This window comes from Psammomys obesus, unplaced genomic scaffold, assembly GCF_907164565.1.
Source record: "Psammomys obesus unplaced genomic scaffold, mPsaObe1.curated_primary_1811, whole genome shotgun sequence".
In the NCBI taxonomy this organism is placed as follows: domain Eukaryota; kingdom Metazoa; phylum Chordata; class Mammalia; order Rodentia; family Muridae; genus Psammomys; species Psammomys obesus.
This window is the reverse complement of record NW_026591560.1, coordinates 345,495-356,623: the sequence shown is the minus strand read 5'-3', so window position 1 is coordinate 356,623 and position 11,129 is coordinate 345,495. Positions and strand designations below refer to the sequence as shown.

Sequence of the window (11,129 nt, the reverse complement as noted above, 5' to 3'; positions counted from 1 at the left end):
GGGACAGGAGCCCTCTCTGATCCTGTCTTTTATTTGTCTGACCCTGGAATTCTGGACTGAGAGAGTGACCAGAACCTGCTTGTTTAGCCTTTGTGGCCAGGAGACCATTTTCTAAATAAAATAAATGGTCAGCCAGCACGGCAGGGTGTCGTCTTCTCCGGCAAGGGAGGGAACACTAATGGGTTGGCGGGGCCCAGAAGTGCCCCCCCTTCCAATGGCAGGGCAGTAGCCAAGTCCCTGCTAGCACAAATGAGATAAATGCCTGGAAGACTTCATGTGTTGGATGGGTGGAGGCTGCTCCCCGGTCTTCAGCACGTTCAGTAGTCACTGTGGTGGCCCTCCCGCTTTCCCTTTTCAGGGTTATTGGGCCTCCCAGATTCTGGGGGAGCCCTTCTTTCCCTGGATATGTTGACAGCTGTGCCTTAGGTGTCCCTTAGTGGAAGACCTGAGAGCTCACACCCCATCCCTAAACTGGTATTTATAGGACAGCTTATTTGAGGCGTTATTGGAAAAGGGGAGATAATTTTTGGTTGGGGCCCTCCTGGTGGGGCCCCGGGTGGGTGAGTCTTGTGCACAGATCTGGGTATAGAGCCAGCTACCCCCTTTGTTCCTCTCTCCCTACGGCTTGCTCCACTCTGGCTGTAACTGTCCAGCCTGCTGCTGTCCTGGCTTTATCCCTCCCTATGCCCCTGTAGATTGACATCCACCTTGGCCTTCACCTTCCTTTTAAAGTCTGCAGAGAGCTCCCACAGTACCCAGGTCCTTTTGTTCTTGATCTCTCGCACTGGGTCCCTCATCACCCACTTCCCTTTTCATTGCTCCTGCCAATGCTTCCTTGCCCTAACCCCCCCTCTCATGCTTCCAAATTAAAGCTCTTCATCCTTTCCCTGGAAACCGGAGATTGAGAACCTGTCTCCCTTTTCCCTTCTTCAGGACAAGCTCTTCAGCTGGAAGGGGGTGCCTTGGGGTCCTGGGGGAGTACCCCGCTACCCTCCTCCAGGGCCAGGGGCCCAGCATCTTCAGGCAGGAAATACTCAGATCATTGTGAGGCTCGGGCCTCGAGGCCTGGAAAGAGTCGAATCCCTGGCAGGGACCACCGGCGCTACTACCACGACCACTGGCGGCTGGAGTACCTGATGGATTTCATCCCTTCCCGGCATGGCATGGTGTGTATGGTCTGCGGCAGCTCCCTGGCCACCCTCAAGCTCAGCACCATCAAGAGGCACATCCGCCAGAAGCACCCCTACTCCCTCCATTGGAGTCCCCGGGAGAAGGAAGTCATCAGCAACAGCTGGGATGCCCATCTGGGGCTGGGGGCCTGTGGTGAGGCTGAGAGCCTGGGGGCCCAGGGGGCTGAGGAGGAGGAGGAAGAAGATGAAGAGGAGGAAGAGGGGGCCAGCGTTCAAGCTTGCCCACCTAAGGGCTCAGGTAATACAGAATATGGACAGGGGCTTGTGTGTGATGGTGTTTGGGGAGGGGCAACTCCTCTGCCAGCTAGGTTTGTTTTTTTGATCAAGTGTCTGCTCCTTTGGGTGGGGTCTGTTTACTGTCCTTACTGTTGATAGTGGGAGGGATAGTGCTGTGGGGACAGTTTCCAGCATCCGTGAGGCCTTGACAGTGTGCAGTAGAAGGAGCAAGAGGAGTAGTAGGGGTGGGAGGACTAGGTTGAAGAAAGGGCTGTGAGTTGCTGAGGGAAATGGGGTGTGGTGTTGGAACGGTGAAGCCCGGGGAAGGGCCTGAAATCTGGGCTGAGGGAGGCTGGGTGAGACTTAGAGTGCATGAACAGGAAGATTAGGGAGAGGGGTTAAGGTGAAAGCAGTGGGTATGGTGGCACAAGCCTGTTACCCTAGTGCCAGGAAAGCGGAGGCAGGAGCACCAATAGTTAGACAAGCGTTGGCCACATGGGGAGTTTGAAACCAACCTAGGCTATCTGAGTTTCTGTCTAAATAAAAACAAAACAGAAGTGAGAGGAGAGGAAAAGACAGGCGTAGATCATCCACGGGACCTGTGTCAGAGTTGAGTGAGAAAGAGGCTGTGTGTGGAGCATCTGGCTGTGGTGGGGGCCAGAGACTCAGTTGCTTCCCTCCAACCCTTTCAGGCAAAGCCCCAGCTGGTGGGGGCTGCCGGCGCCAGCGGCGAGGGGTACGAGGGGGCCCAGTGGCACCTCGACGCCGGCGCCTGGCAGCCTCCCGAAGGCCTGGGGGTAGCAGGGGTCTGGGGTCCCGGCGCCTGGAGCGGAGGCTGAAGGAGTCCCTGCAGAACTGGTTCCGGGCCGAGTGTCTCATGGACTACGACCCACGGGGGAATCGGCTGGTGTGCATGGCCTGCGGCCGGGCACTGCCCAGCCTGCACTTGGACGACATCCGTGCTCACGTGCTGGAGGTGCACCCCAGCTCCCTAGGGCTCAGTGGCCCCCAGCGCAGTGCCCTGCTGCAGGCCTGGGGTGACCAGCCTGAGGCTCTGTCCGAGCTCACCCAGCCCTCACCAGGTGCGAGGCTGTCCCAGGGCTGAGATCCCTTCAATATTAGGGCGGCAGCATGGGAGCTGAAAACCAAAATGGGAGGCAGGGACTTTCGGTTGAAGGATGCAGGCCTCTTTTCCCTTTACACACAGACACACAACTCCCCACCCCACTCTCTCTGGCTGGGGCCGGCTAGCTTGGGGCTGGGGTGAGGAGCAAGGATGGAGGCCTCTTGTGTGGGTATGGGCAACCCAGCTAGCAGGCTGAGCCCTTCTCCTTCACCCCTTCCCCAACAGACGATGACCTCGTCCCCCAGGACCTGACCAGAAAGAGCCGGGACTCCGCCCCCGCTGCTGGAGCCCCCTCCTCTCAGGATCTCAGCCCCCCAGACGTAAAGGAAGAGGCTGGCTGGGTGCCTGAGAGGCCCGGGCCGGCAGAGCAGGAGGAGGAGGCCGAGGAGGGCGAGGGCGAGGGCGAGAGGGCGGGCAACCAGGGCCGGCCGAGGAGGGGCAGAGATCATCGCCGCCACTACCAGGAGCGCTGGCGGCTGGAGTACCTCATGGAGTTGGACGGCTGCCGGCGCGGCCTGGTGTGCATGGTGTGCGGGGGCGCGCTGGCCTCGCTCAAGATGAGCACCATCAAGCGACACATCCGCCAGCGCCACCCGGGCTCCAACAGCCTCAGCGGGCCAGTCAAGGCCCTCATCGCCCAGGAGTGGAGCGAGAAGGCCGCACACCTGCTGGCCCTGGGGCTACCCAGCCCGGAGTCACCCAGCGGCCCTGTCGCCCCCAGCGCAGCCTCAGCGTCTGAGGAGGGGGGAGGGGCAGAGGAGGCGGAGCCAGAGGAGGAGTGGTGGGGTGAGCCTGTGGAGGGCCAGAGCAGCTGGCGAGGGAGAGCGGGCTGGGCTCGGAGGGCAGGGTGGTGAGAGTGGAAGGCTGTAGGGAGAGTTGGGAGGACGGGACGGCAGGGCCAATGGAGAGCAGGGACTGGGCCTGATTCCTGACACTAGCTCCAAGGCAGCCCTTTGTTCCTCTCCAGGCGACACGCCGCTGTCCCCTGGAGCTTCGTCGGAGCGGCCCGCCGAGGAAGACGAGGATGACGATGACGGCCAGGAGTCCGGGGGGCTGGCCTTCCCCCCGCTGCCACTGCCGCCGCCGCCACCACCACCGCCGCCGCCGCCGCGCAGCCGGGAGCAGCGGCGCAACTACCAGCCGCGCTGGCGGGGCGAGTATTTAATGGACTACGACGGCAGCCGCCGCGGCCTGGTGTGCATGGTGTGCGGGGGCGCGCTGGCCACGCTCAAGGTGAGCACCATCAAGCGACACATTCTGCAGGTGCATCCCTTCTCCATGGACTTCACCCCGGAGGAGCGCCAGACCATCCTGGAGGCGTACGAGGAGGCGGCACTGCGCTGCTACGGCCACGAGGGCTTCGGACCACCCGCCCCGGCGGCGCGGGACGGCGGCGCGGACCTCAAGACCGGCGCAGTGTGTCGCGCTTAGCACTCGCCCTGCGCTAGCCTGGCCCTCGAGCTGAGAGACCCTGATGGCTGGCGCTGGGCCCCCCCGCTGGCCGGGCAGGGCCGGGCAGGGCCGGGGTTGGGGTGGTGCCGCTGCTATCCCTCGGTGACATTGCTGTGCTAGCTAGTCCGGAGTCTCTGGCGCGAACTGGCGCGGGGCTCCCGGCGCTCTCCGTGCGGTGCTACTCCGGAAAAGCCAGAGCGCCTCCCCACTGCTCACAGCGAGCTCTCCCGGTCGCGCCCGAGGGCGCAGGGCTGCCAGGCCCGGGTTGGGGCGCCGACAGTCAGTATTTGGGTTGAAGGCAGGGCGCAGGAAAGTCAGGAAGGACGCGCTGGCCGCTTGCCCTGGCCGGGGGCCCAGTTCTATGCGGCCTCACACGCCAGCAGGCGTGGCTCTCGGCTCCGGGCTGCTGGGGTGGGGTCCAAATTGGTATTCTTGGCCTCTCAGAGGCCCAGGCTGTGGACTGGGCCTGAGCAGGGGTCGGGGTGCGGGCGGAGCGGTAGGGCCCAGTCGGTTTCGCCAGCTTCCCGGGCTGGCCCAGGGGACAGCGCACCCCTCCTGGGCCGCTGCCACGCCTTCAGGACCGGGGTCATAAAAGGATTAGCACTTTTTTTCCTTAGGCCCTCCTACTCAGAGGGCTTCTGTAACCCACACGGTGAAGCAGCAGGAGCCCGCTTGGTCCAGCGGCAGCACTGTTCTAGCCCGGGGCACGGGGCAGTTGGTCGCTATTACTGCTCCTTCTGAACGTGAATTGTCCTCTGTGGACACGCTACTAATTAGTTCTCAGCTCCCAGGGCTTGAGGCCGGGCCTCGGCCTCTCTTGCTCTTTACTGAGACAGCGCCAGGCCCCGTGGTGCCTGAAGGGCCCCTCAATCTCCCAGGCAGGTCCAAGAGGGATGTGTAGATTTCCTTCTCCTGTGGAGAACAGGTGGTCCGAAGATCAGGCCCTTTTTTTTGCTCTTTGTATTTTATTTTGAAACTGTATTTAATGCTTTTTATATGAAGGGGAGAGGGGAACTGGCCCAATCACCCTTATGTGCAAATGTCTTATTTATTATTGCGTGTATCAGAGATAAGCTGTGAGATGGTGGAGGAAGGACAGAAATGGAGTGTGCTGAGGGGATTGGGAGGATACTAAATATCCCCACGTTTCCCTGGCCTATTGTCTCTAGGTTCAGTGTCTGCTCTTCACAGAGGGAAGGCACTGCAGGCACTGTGCCCACCTTTTAAAGTCAGGGTGCGGTGATCAGGAGCTGGGGCACGAGAGGGGCCCTGGATTCTGGGGCCAGTGCAGCCCTTGTGGTGAGAAAACAAGCAAAAGAAGTTCCTTCTCACCCGCCAGAGCCAGAGCTCAGGGTTCAAGTGCCTCAGGCCCAGTTCCCCAGACTTCCTGATCTGATCAAGAGTTTGATTTTATACCATGGATTTTATAGCATTTTTATACAACTCAAGATTGTCAGTAAAAAGGGACCCTGGAGATCACAAAAGGATCCCTTTCAGAGAGAGGGGCAAAATTCCAAACCCCGGAAATTCTTAGCTAAGAACAGGTCAAAAACTAGAATAAAAAATATCTCAACTCCCAGTTCAGTGAGCTTTGCACTAGATTGCACTGCATCCAATCTGGCAAGTTACCAAGATCCCTTTACCTATTCAGGCGGCCAAGATGTAGTGCGCTGGGCACTGCAGTCGCACAGCACTTGTGACTCCCGAGGGGAGAAAAGCACGGCGCTTCCTGGGAGTGAGGGTGCAGGCAGCTTCCAGCAGCGCAGGCCTGTGGATCAGAACTCCACGTGGGGCCTACCTCCCCTCCGCCCAGGTTTCCCCAATGGAAATAAGGCTGCTTATCTGTGCTTGTTTTAAGGCCATCTGGAATGGCTGCTGGCTCAGTGAAATTCCAGTTTTGACCAGCCAGGTTTTGGAGACAGTATTAAAATCTTGAGAATAGAAATTATGGTGCCAGGCTGTGCACCTACCTTTTTTGCTTTCCATCATGCATGTATTTAAACTGAGTATTTTTTTTTCCCCCACCTCTACACCACCTTTTAGAAACAGAAGGCAAAACTGGAGCTGCTGATCGTCATTGCCAGAGCTCACTGTTGAAGTTCAGGATATCTGGGACAGGTTTTAGTAGCACCCAAGCTAGCATCATCTCTTAAGCACTTGCTGGAGACAGAAATCCTTGGGTCCACCTGGTTACTGAAAAGGGTAGGACCCACACTACGTTTTTGATAGGCTTTTCCCGTACAAGCTGCAGCTCCCCAAGGTGGTTGTCCGGCAAGTACCTCTGCAATGATTCTGCCATGACTGGACCTATGGCCCCAAGGGTCAAGGGGTTGGTGGGTCTCCTCCCTCGGGATTCGGACACAAACAGGCAAAGTCCCTTCATTGTTTTGTTAACGGTATGCTTGCTATTATGGCCCATATGTAAATGTTACTCCGGACACATATTTATATGCCATGTTACTTAGTGACACTATTCAGACATTTGTATGTGTATTTGTGAAGTTGTTTGCATCAGTCATTTAAAAAGTATTTCAGCCTAAGTTTTTCCCGAGAGGTATGTTGAATAAAATCTCAAAAAGTCCAGCCCTTTGGATCACAACCAACTTAGTTTTGGGGCAGAGTGAGTCAGATGGGTTCTGATGTCAGACCAGACATGCCATGACCAGCTCAGCTTTTGGCTCATGTGGTTTATAGGCTGCTTCCTGTGGCAAGTGGGGACCCTTCCCATTCCCAGGCTGGTGAGAGGCTGATCTAGACCCTTTCACTCCAGTCATCTTACAGGGTCTCTAACTTCATTTTAGAAACCAAGTACAGCTTGTGCTTGCTCAGTGCCATGGGGATCCTTGCAATCTTGGGAGTTCTTTTTGAAAGTTTCCGGAATGAGGGTTGAAGTGAAAGCCTTTTGCTCTCATTTCACCCAAACTGTGTACAAAGAATAAAGTCGCAGACTGATGAGACAGTCACTGTGTTCTTTATTTATAATTAATACATCAATTTGCAGTTTTACAGGGACCAAAAGAGCTCCATGATGCTACTGTATTTTTATGTTGCACGTACAGACACGTACACATTTTCATTAGTAATTTTTTCATCTATGTTTTTCTTAAAAAAAAAAAAATCCCATGTGGCACAAAAATCTTTCCAATTATTTTAACACAGCAGCAACAAAGAAAAGAGCAAGATGTGGGGGCTTCCAGTGCAGAATGGAGCCCCCTGTTGGGAGGCCCCAAAGACCACCAGTGCATTCACTTCCTGGGAGGGCAGAAGATGATGGCGATGGAGAGTTTTCTACAATGGAAACCAAAAATTCAGAATGAACAGGGGCAAAGAAACTAAGAAAACGGAGTAAATCATTTCCTAGAAGGAGCAGAAAGAGATTCCATTCTTAATTTTACAGTCACAGAACTTTGTGAACATTAAATACCCTGAAGTCCCCAGCTCTTACTTCCTCACTATAGGCAGCACTGAGAACTGAAGGAAATCTTGAATGCCAGTTTTCAAGCTGACTGGATCTCCATGTTGCAGGAGAGACGCAGGGTCTCAGAAATCAAGATCCCCAGTCACCTCTGCTATTGTCTATCAGTATCACCTGGTCTTGCCTGGCCACCCACAACCAAAAACTTCTGGAAAACACTCCACAAATGAGCACTGTGGGCCATGGTGGGAACTATTTCATCAGTGTCTGACTTGGAGATTCCCCCAGGACAACACTGATTCTACTCTCAAAGCAGCTACTTGTCATGAGTCTAGAAATGTAACCTCCTCTACCAACCTCTGGACCACAATAGAAACATGACTCTTGGCCAGTGGGACTTTGGTCCTCAGGCTAAAGCATTGCAAAGCACAGGTGGAAGCAGCAGTGGAGAAGGAAGCAGCAGGGAAGATACAGAAGGAAGTCTTTTCATGTTCTTGTACCTCATTCCCCACAAACTGAGATAGGATTACAATAACTCAATGGCTGGGAGCCCACATGCAGAATATTTTTCTTTAACAAGTTTATAGCAGTGTACAGCAGTTACAGACATTTTCATAATAAGAAAAGTACAACCATATTTATTAAACTTGAGGTAAGGTGGGCAGGGAAAAAAAGGGAAAAGCACATTCTGGAATGATTTCTCAAACCAACACTCACACTGGTATCTCAGACCAATGGCTTGGACACTGCCCTCCCAGCTGGCAGAGCCCTTCCTTCCCTAGAAATTGCAACAGAGGGGGTGGCCGCTGCCCTCCCCCTGTATTTCTCAGATAACATCCTGGAAACAGGGAATTACCTCTATCACCTGTAGGTTATTCAGAGCTGACAGTTCTTTCATTAAGGAAGAGGAGGAACAGCAGGAGTAGCTGTTTAGGTGTAAGGCAGGAAGGTGGGACTGGAGGGCTGTACAAACCCAATGGAAGAAATCCCACTCCTGCCCAAACTATTCATTCATAGTTAATCATTATTTACTAACTTAAAAATAAGGGCAAAATTATAAATGGGAGCTGTATACGAGTCCTTGAAACTGGATAGAGGACCCTAGAGACATTTCTCTCTTCTTTTTCCCCTTTCATGGTACAGGTAAAAGCTCCGCCACCACAATGGTCTGATTAATTCTATTAATCTGATTCACTCTTTATTTTTTGGGGTTCTAAGAGATCAGTTCTTTTTTCAGTCTAACACATCTTGTGCTTGGTACTGAGGGTAAAGGAAGAGGAGGAGAGAGAACACCAAATTAAAAAGAACAAACAACTTGGAACCAAGCTCAAGCTGACAGCAAGTTCCTTCATAGTACAAGTGATGATGTTATAACTATTAAATGGTGTTTTAGTAACTGTTGCACTTCTGGTTTCCATGTACTTATTCTGCCTTCTTTTTGGCGAGTCCAGGAAGCTTTGCTTGGATCCTATTGAAGAAAGAAAAAAAAAATCTGAAAATATTTGTTTTTAATGTACATTTGTTCTAGGTTTGTATTTCCTCAGGAATGGGCAAAGTTGGGTATGGCTTCGCTGTTCTCTGCATGAAACAAGCCTGAGGGTTCCCACCACACTGCCCTACTGCAGGGCCTGATCCTATTTCACTACAGTGACCCCTGGTCCTTCACTGGGATCCTCTTGGTAGGGCAATGTGAGAGTCCATTTCTTTCACTCTGTGAAGCACAAAAGAAAAAAAAAGACATGCCCAAAAGGAATGGACAAGTCAACAAGACAAAGATGTGTGAAAAGGACATGGCTGGTTGGTTCTTGATTCTCTAAACAAGGTCTGGCAAGAGGACATCAAAGCTGCCTTTTAGTCTGGTGAAGCGGTCATTCAAGCCTTCACTGATGTCAAAGCCACTCTCCACAAATGTGAGGTCTCAGGAGGACTACACACATCAGCTAGCACTCAACTACCTTTCACCAACAAAGTGGAGTTGGTGAACAGTACCACTTATCTATGCATGCCTTCAACCTGGTGTTAGTGTGAGTGTACCATAAAAAGCAAACAATTCAGCTGAGGATTGTGGCATCAAGACTGCGCTGCCTGATATACATTCAGTTTCTTCTTTTTGCAGTGTGAACGGAAATCTGGGGCCACGTACACTAAGTGAATGCTTTACTACTAAACTATGCTCCTAATCCATTCAGCTGCTTGATAACGTGAAAAGACACTAATACCTGAAGTGTGAAAGGTACAAGTGAACAGTTGTAACACTTCTTGAACAGATGAATAAAACATAGAAAAAAAGGGAATATTCTAAATCAGTGCTGGGCTCATCTTGCTATGAACAATTAAAAATAAAAGCAGCTCCTTGATTCACAGAATCAGATAAAGATTTCATGATATTTTATAGTACTTTAAAAAGGAAAATGGGGTGTTTGTTGGGGGTGGGGGAAGCTGGAGAAATGGCTCAGAGGTTAAGAGCACCAGCTGCTCTTCCAGAGATCCCGAGTTCAATTCCCAGCAACCACATGGTGGCTCACAACCATCTATAATGAGATCTGGTGCCCTCTTTCTGACCTTCAGGTGTACATGCAGACAAAATACTGCATACATAATAAATCTTAAAAAAAAAAAAAAAAAGAAAACAGGGATTTTTGTTTGTTTGTTTTCTCAGACAGGCTCTCACTGCACAGCCCACCTGCTTCTGCCTCCCAAGTACTGGGATTACAAAGTGTTCACCACAATGCCAGGATCTAAGTTTTACATTATTTTTGTTTTGTTTTATTTTCCGCCTCTCCCTTCCCCTTTGAGACAAGGTTTCTCTGTGTAGACAGGCTGGCCTGGAACTCAAAGAGATCCGCTTGCTTCTGCCTCCCAGAGTATTGGGATCATAGGCATGCCTCACCATGCCCGGCTAAGTTTTACATTTATTTACTTACAAAAAAAGACAGAAAACACTGCGTTAACTTGGATGCATATGGAAATAAAATAGGGTTAAATAACCAAAAAAATTTGACAGCCAATGTATTTCTGTTGATCATTTCTTTCTTCAGAGCTGGAGTATACAGAATATTAAGTTTAAGGTCAGTGTGAGCTACACAGCAAGACCCTGTCTCTAAGCACCACCACAAAACCCAAAGATGCTTCTTAACATTAGTAAAACAAAACTATTAAAATTTTTGTTTTGTTTTGTTTTGTTTTTTGGCTTTTTTGAGACAGAGTGTTTCTGTGTAGCCTTGGCTGTCCTGAACTTGCTTTGTAGACCAGGCTGGCTTCGAACTCAGAGATCCATCTGCCACTGTCTCCCTGAGTGCTGAGATTACAGGGGTGTGTCACTGTGCCTGGCACCTTTTTAAGGTTTTATTCACTTTTGACATTTTTACGTAAGAGACTAAAAATGATGGCGAAGGAGTACACATGGACAATAGTAAACGTGATCCCTAAGTATACTTACTTTTCAGCAATCGACTTGGTCTGATCCCGGGCAATCCCAACATAGTGGTCAATCTGCGTCTTTAAGAAAGGAAGGAAGGAAGACTTAGCTGGGCAACAAAGGGCTGAGAATTTTCTTGAGGGCCTTTTTATAAATTTCAAAACTTTTCACACAATGTACTCTGATAATATCCTAACCTCCCTGGAAAAGGCATAGTTCTCCTATTTAGTGTGAATATTTAAAAAAAATCCTATTCACTGTTCACTATTCTGGAAAATAAAAATCATGTCCAGTTTTTCAAAGAGTTACAAA

At 51.6% G+C, this 11,129-nt stretch overlaps 2 protein-coding genes across 2 annotated transcripts in view; one reads left to right on the top strand and one right to left on the bottom strand.

Annotated features, from left to right (window-relative positions):
• Window positions 1-930: 930 nt before the first annotated feature.
• Window positions 931-6,943, top strand: Zfta (zinc finger translocation associated). The gene is made up of 4 exons (XM_055610611.1): window positions 931-1,428; window positions 2,099-2,488; window positions 2,758-3,318; window positions 3,500-6,943. Exons 1-4 carry the CDS (start codon window positions 1,137-1,139, stop codon window positions 3,961-3,963), a joined length of 1,707 nt encoding a protein of 568 aa, XP_055466586.1. The 5' UTR covers window positions 931-1,136; the 3' UTR covers window positions 3,964-6,943.
• Rtn3 (reticulon 3) overlaps window positions 6,940-11,129 on the bottom strand; it is a 56,540-nt gene continuing 52,350 nt past the window's right edge. The window contains exons 8-9 of the mRNA XM_055610610.1: window positions 10,839-10,897; window positions 6,940-8,867 (exon numbers count right to left, since the gene is read on the bottom strand). Coding sequence (XP_055466585.1) covers window positions 8,822-8,867; window positions 10,839-10,897 — 105 coding nt within the window. The 3' untranslated portion in view covers window positions 6,940-8,821. The remainder of the gene's footprint in view (window positions 8,868-10,838; window positions 10,898-11,129) is intronic.

What these genes read in the sequence shown, in the direction of transcription:
- Zfta (XM_055610611.1), top strand. Translation starts at nt 1,137, where the DNA reads ATGGATTTCATCCCTTCCCGGCATGGCATGGTGTGTATGGTCTGCGGC. An exon ending in TTGCCCACCTAAGGGCTCAG is followed by an intron (nt 1,429 to 2,098) that starts GTAATACAGAAT and finishes CAACCCTTTCAG; the next exon opens with GCAAAGCCCCAGCTGGTGGG. An exon ending in GCTCACCCAGCCCTCACCAG is followed by an intron (nt 2,489 to 2,757) that starts GTGCGAGGCTGT and finishes CTTCCCCAACAG; the next exon opens with ACGATGACCTCGTCCCCCAG.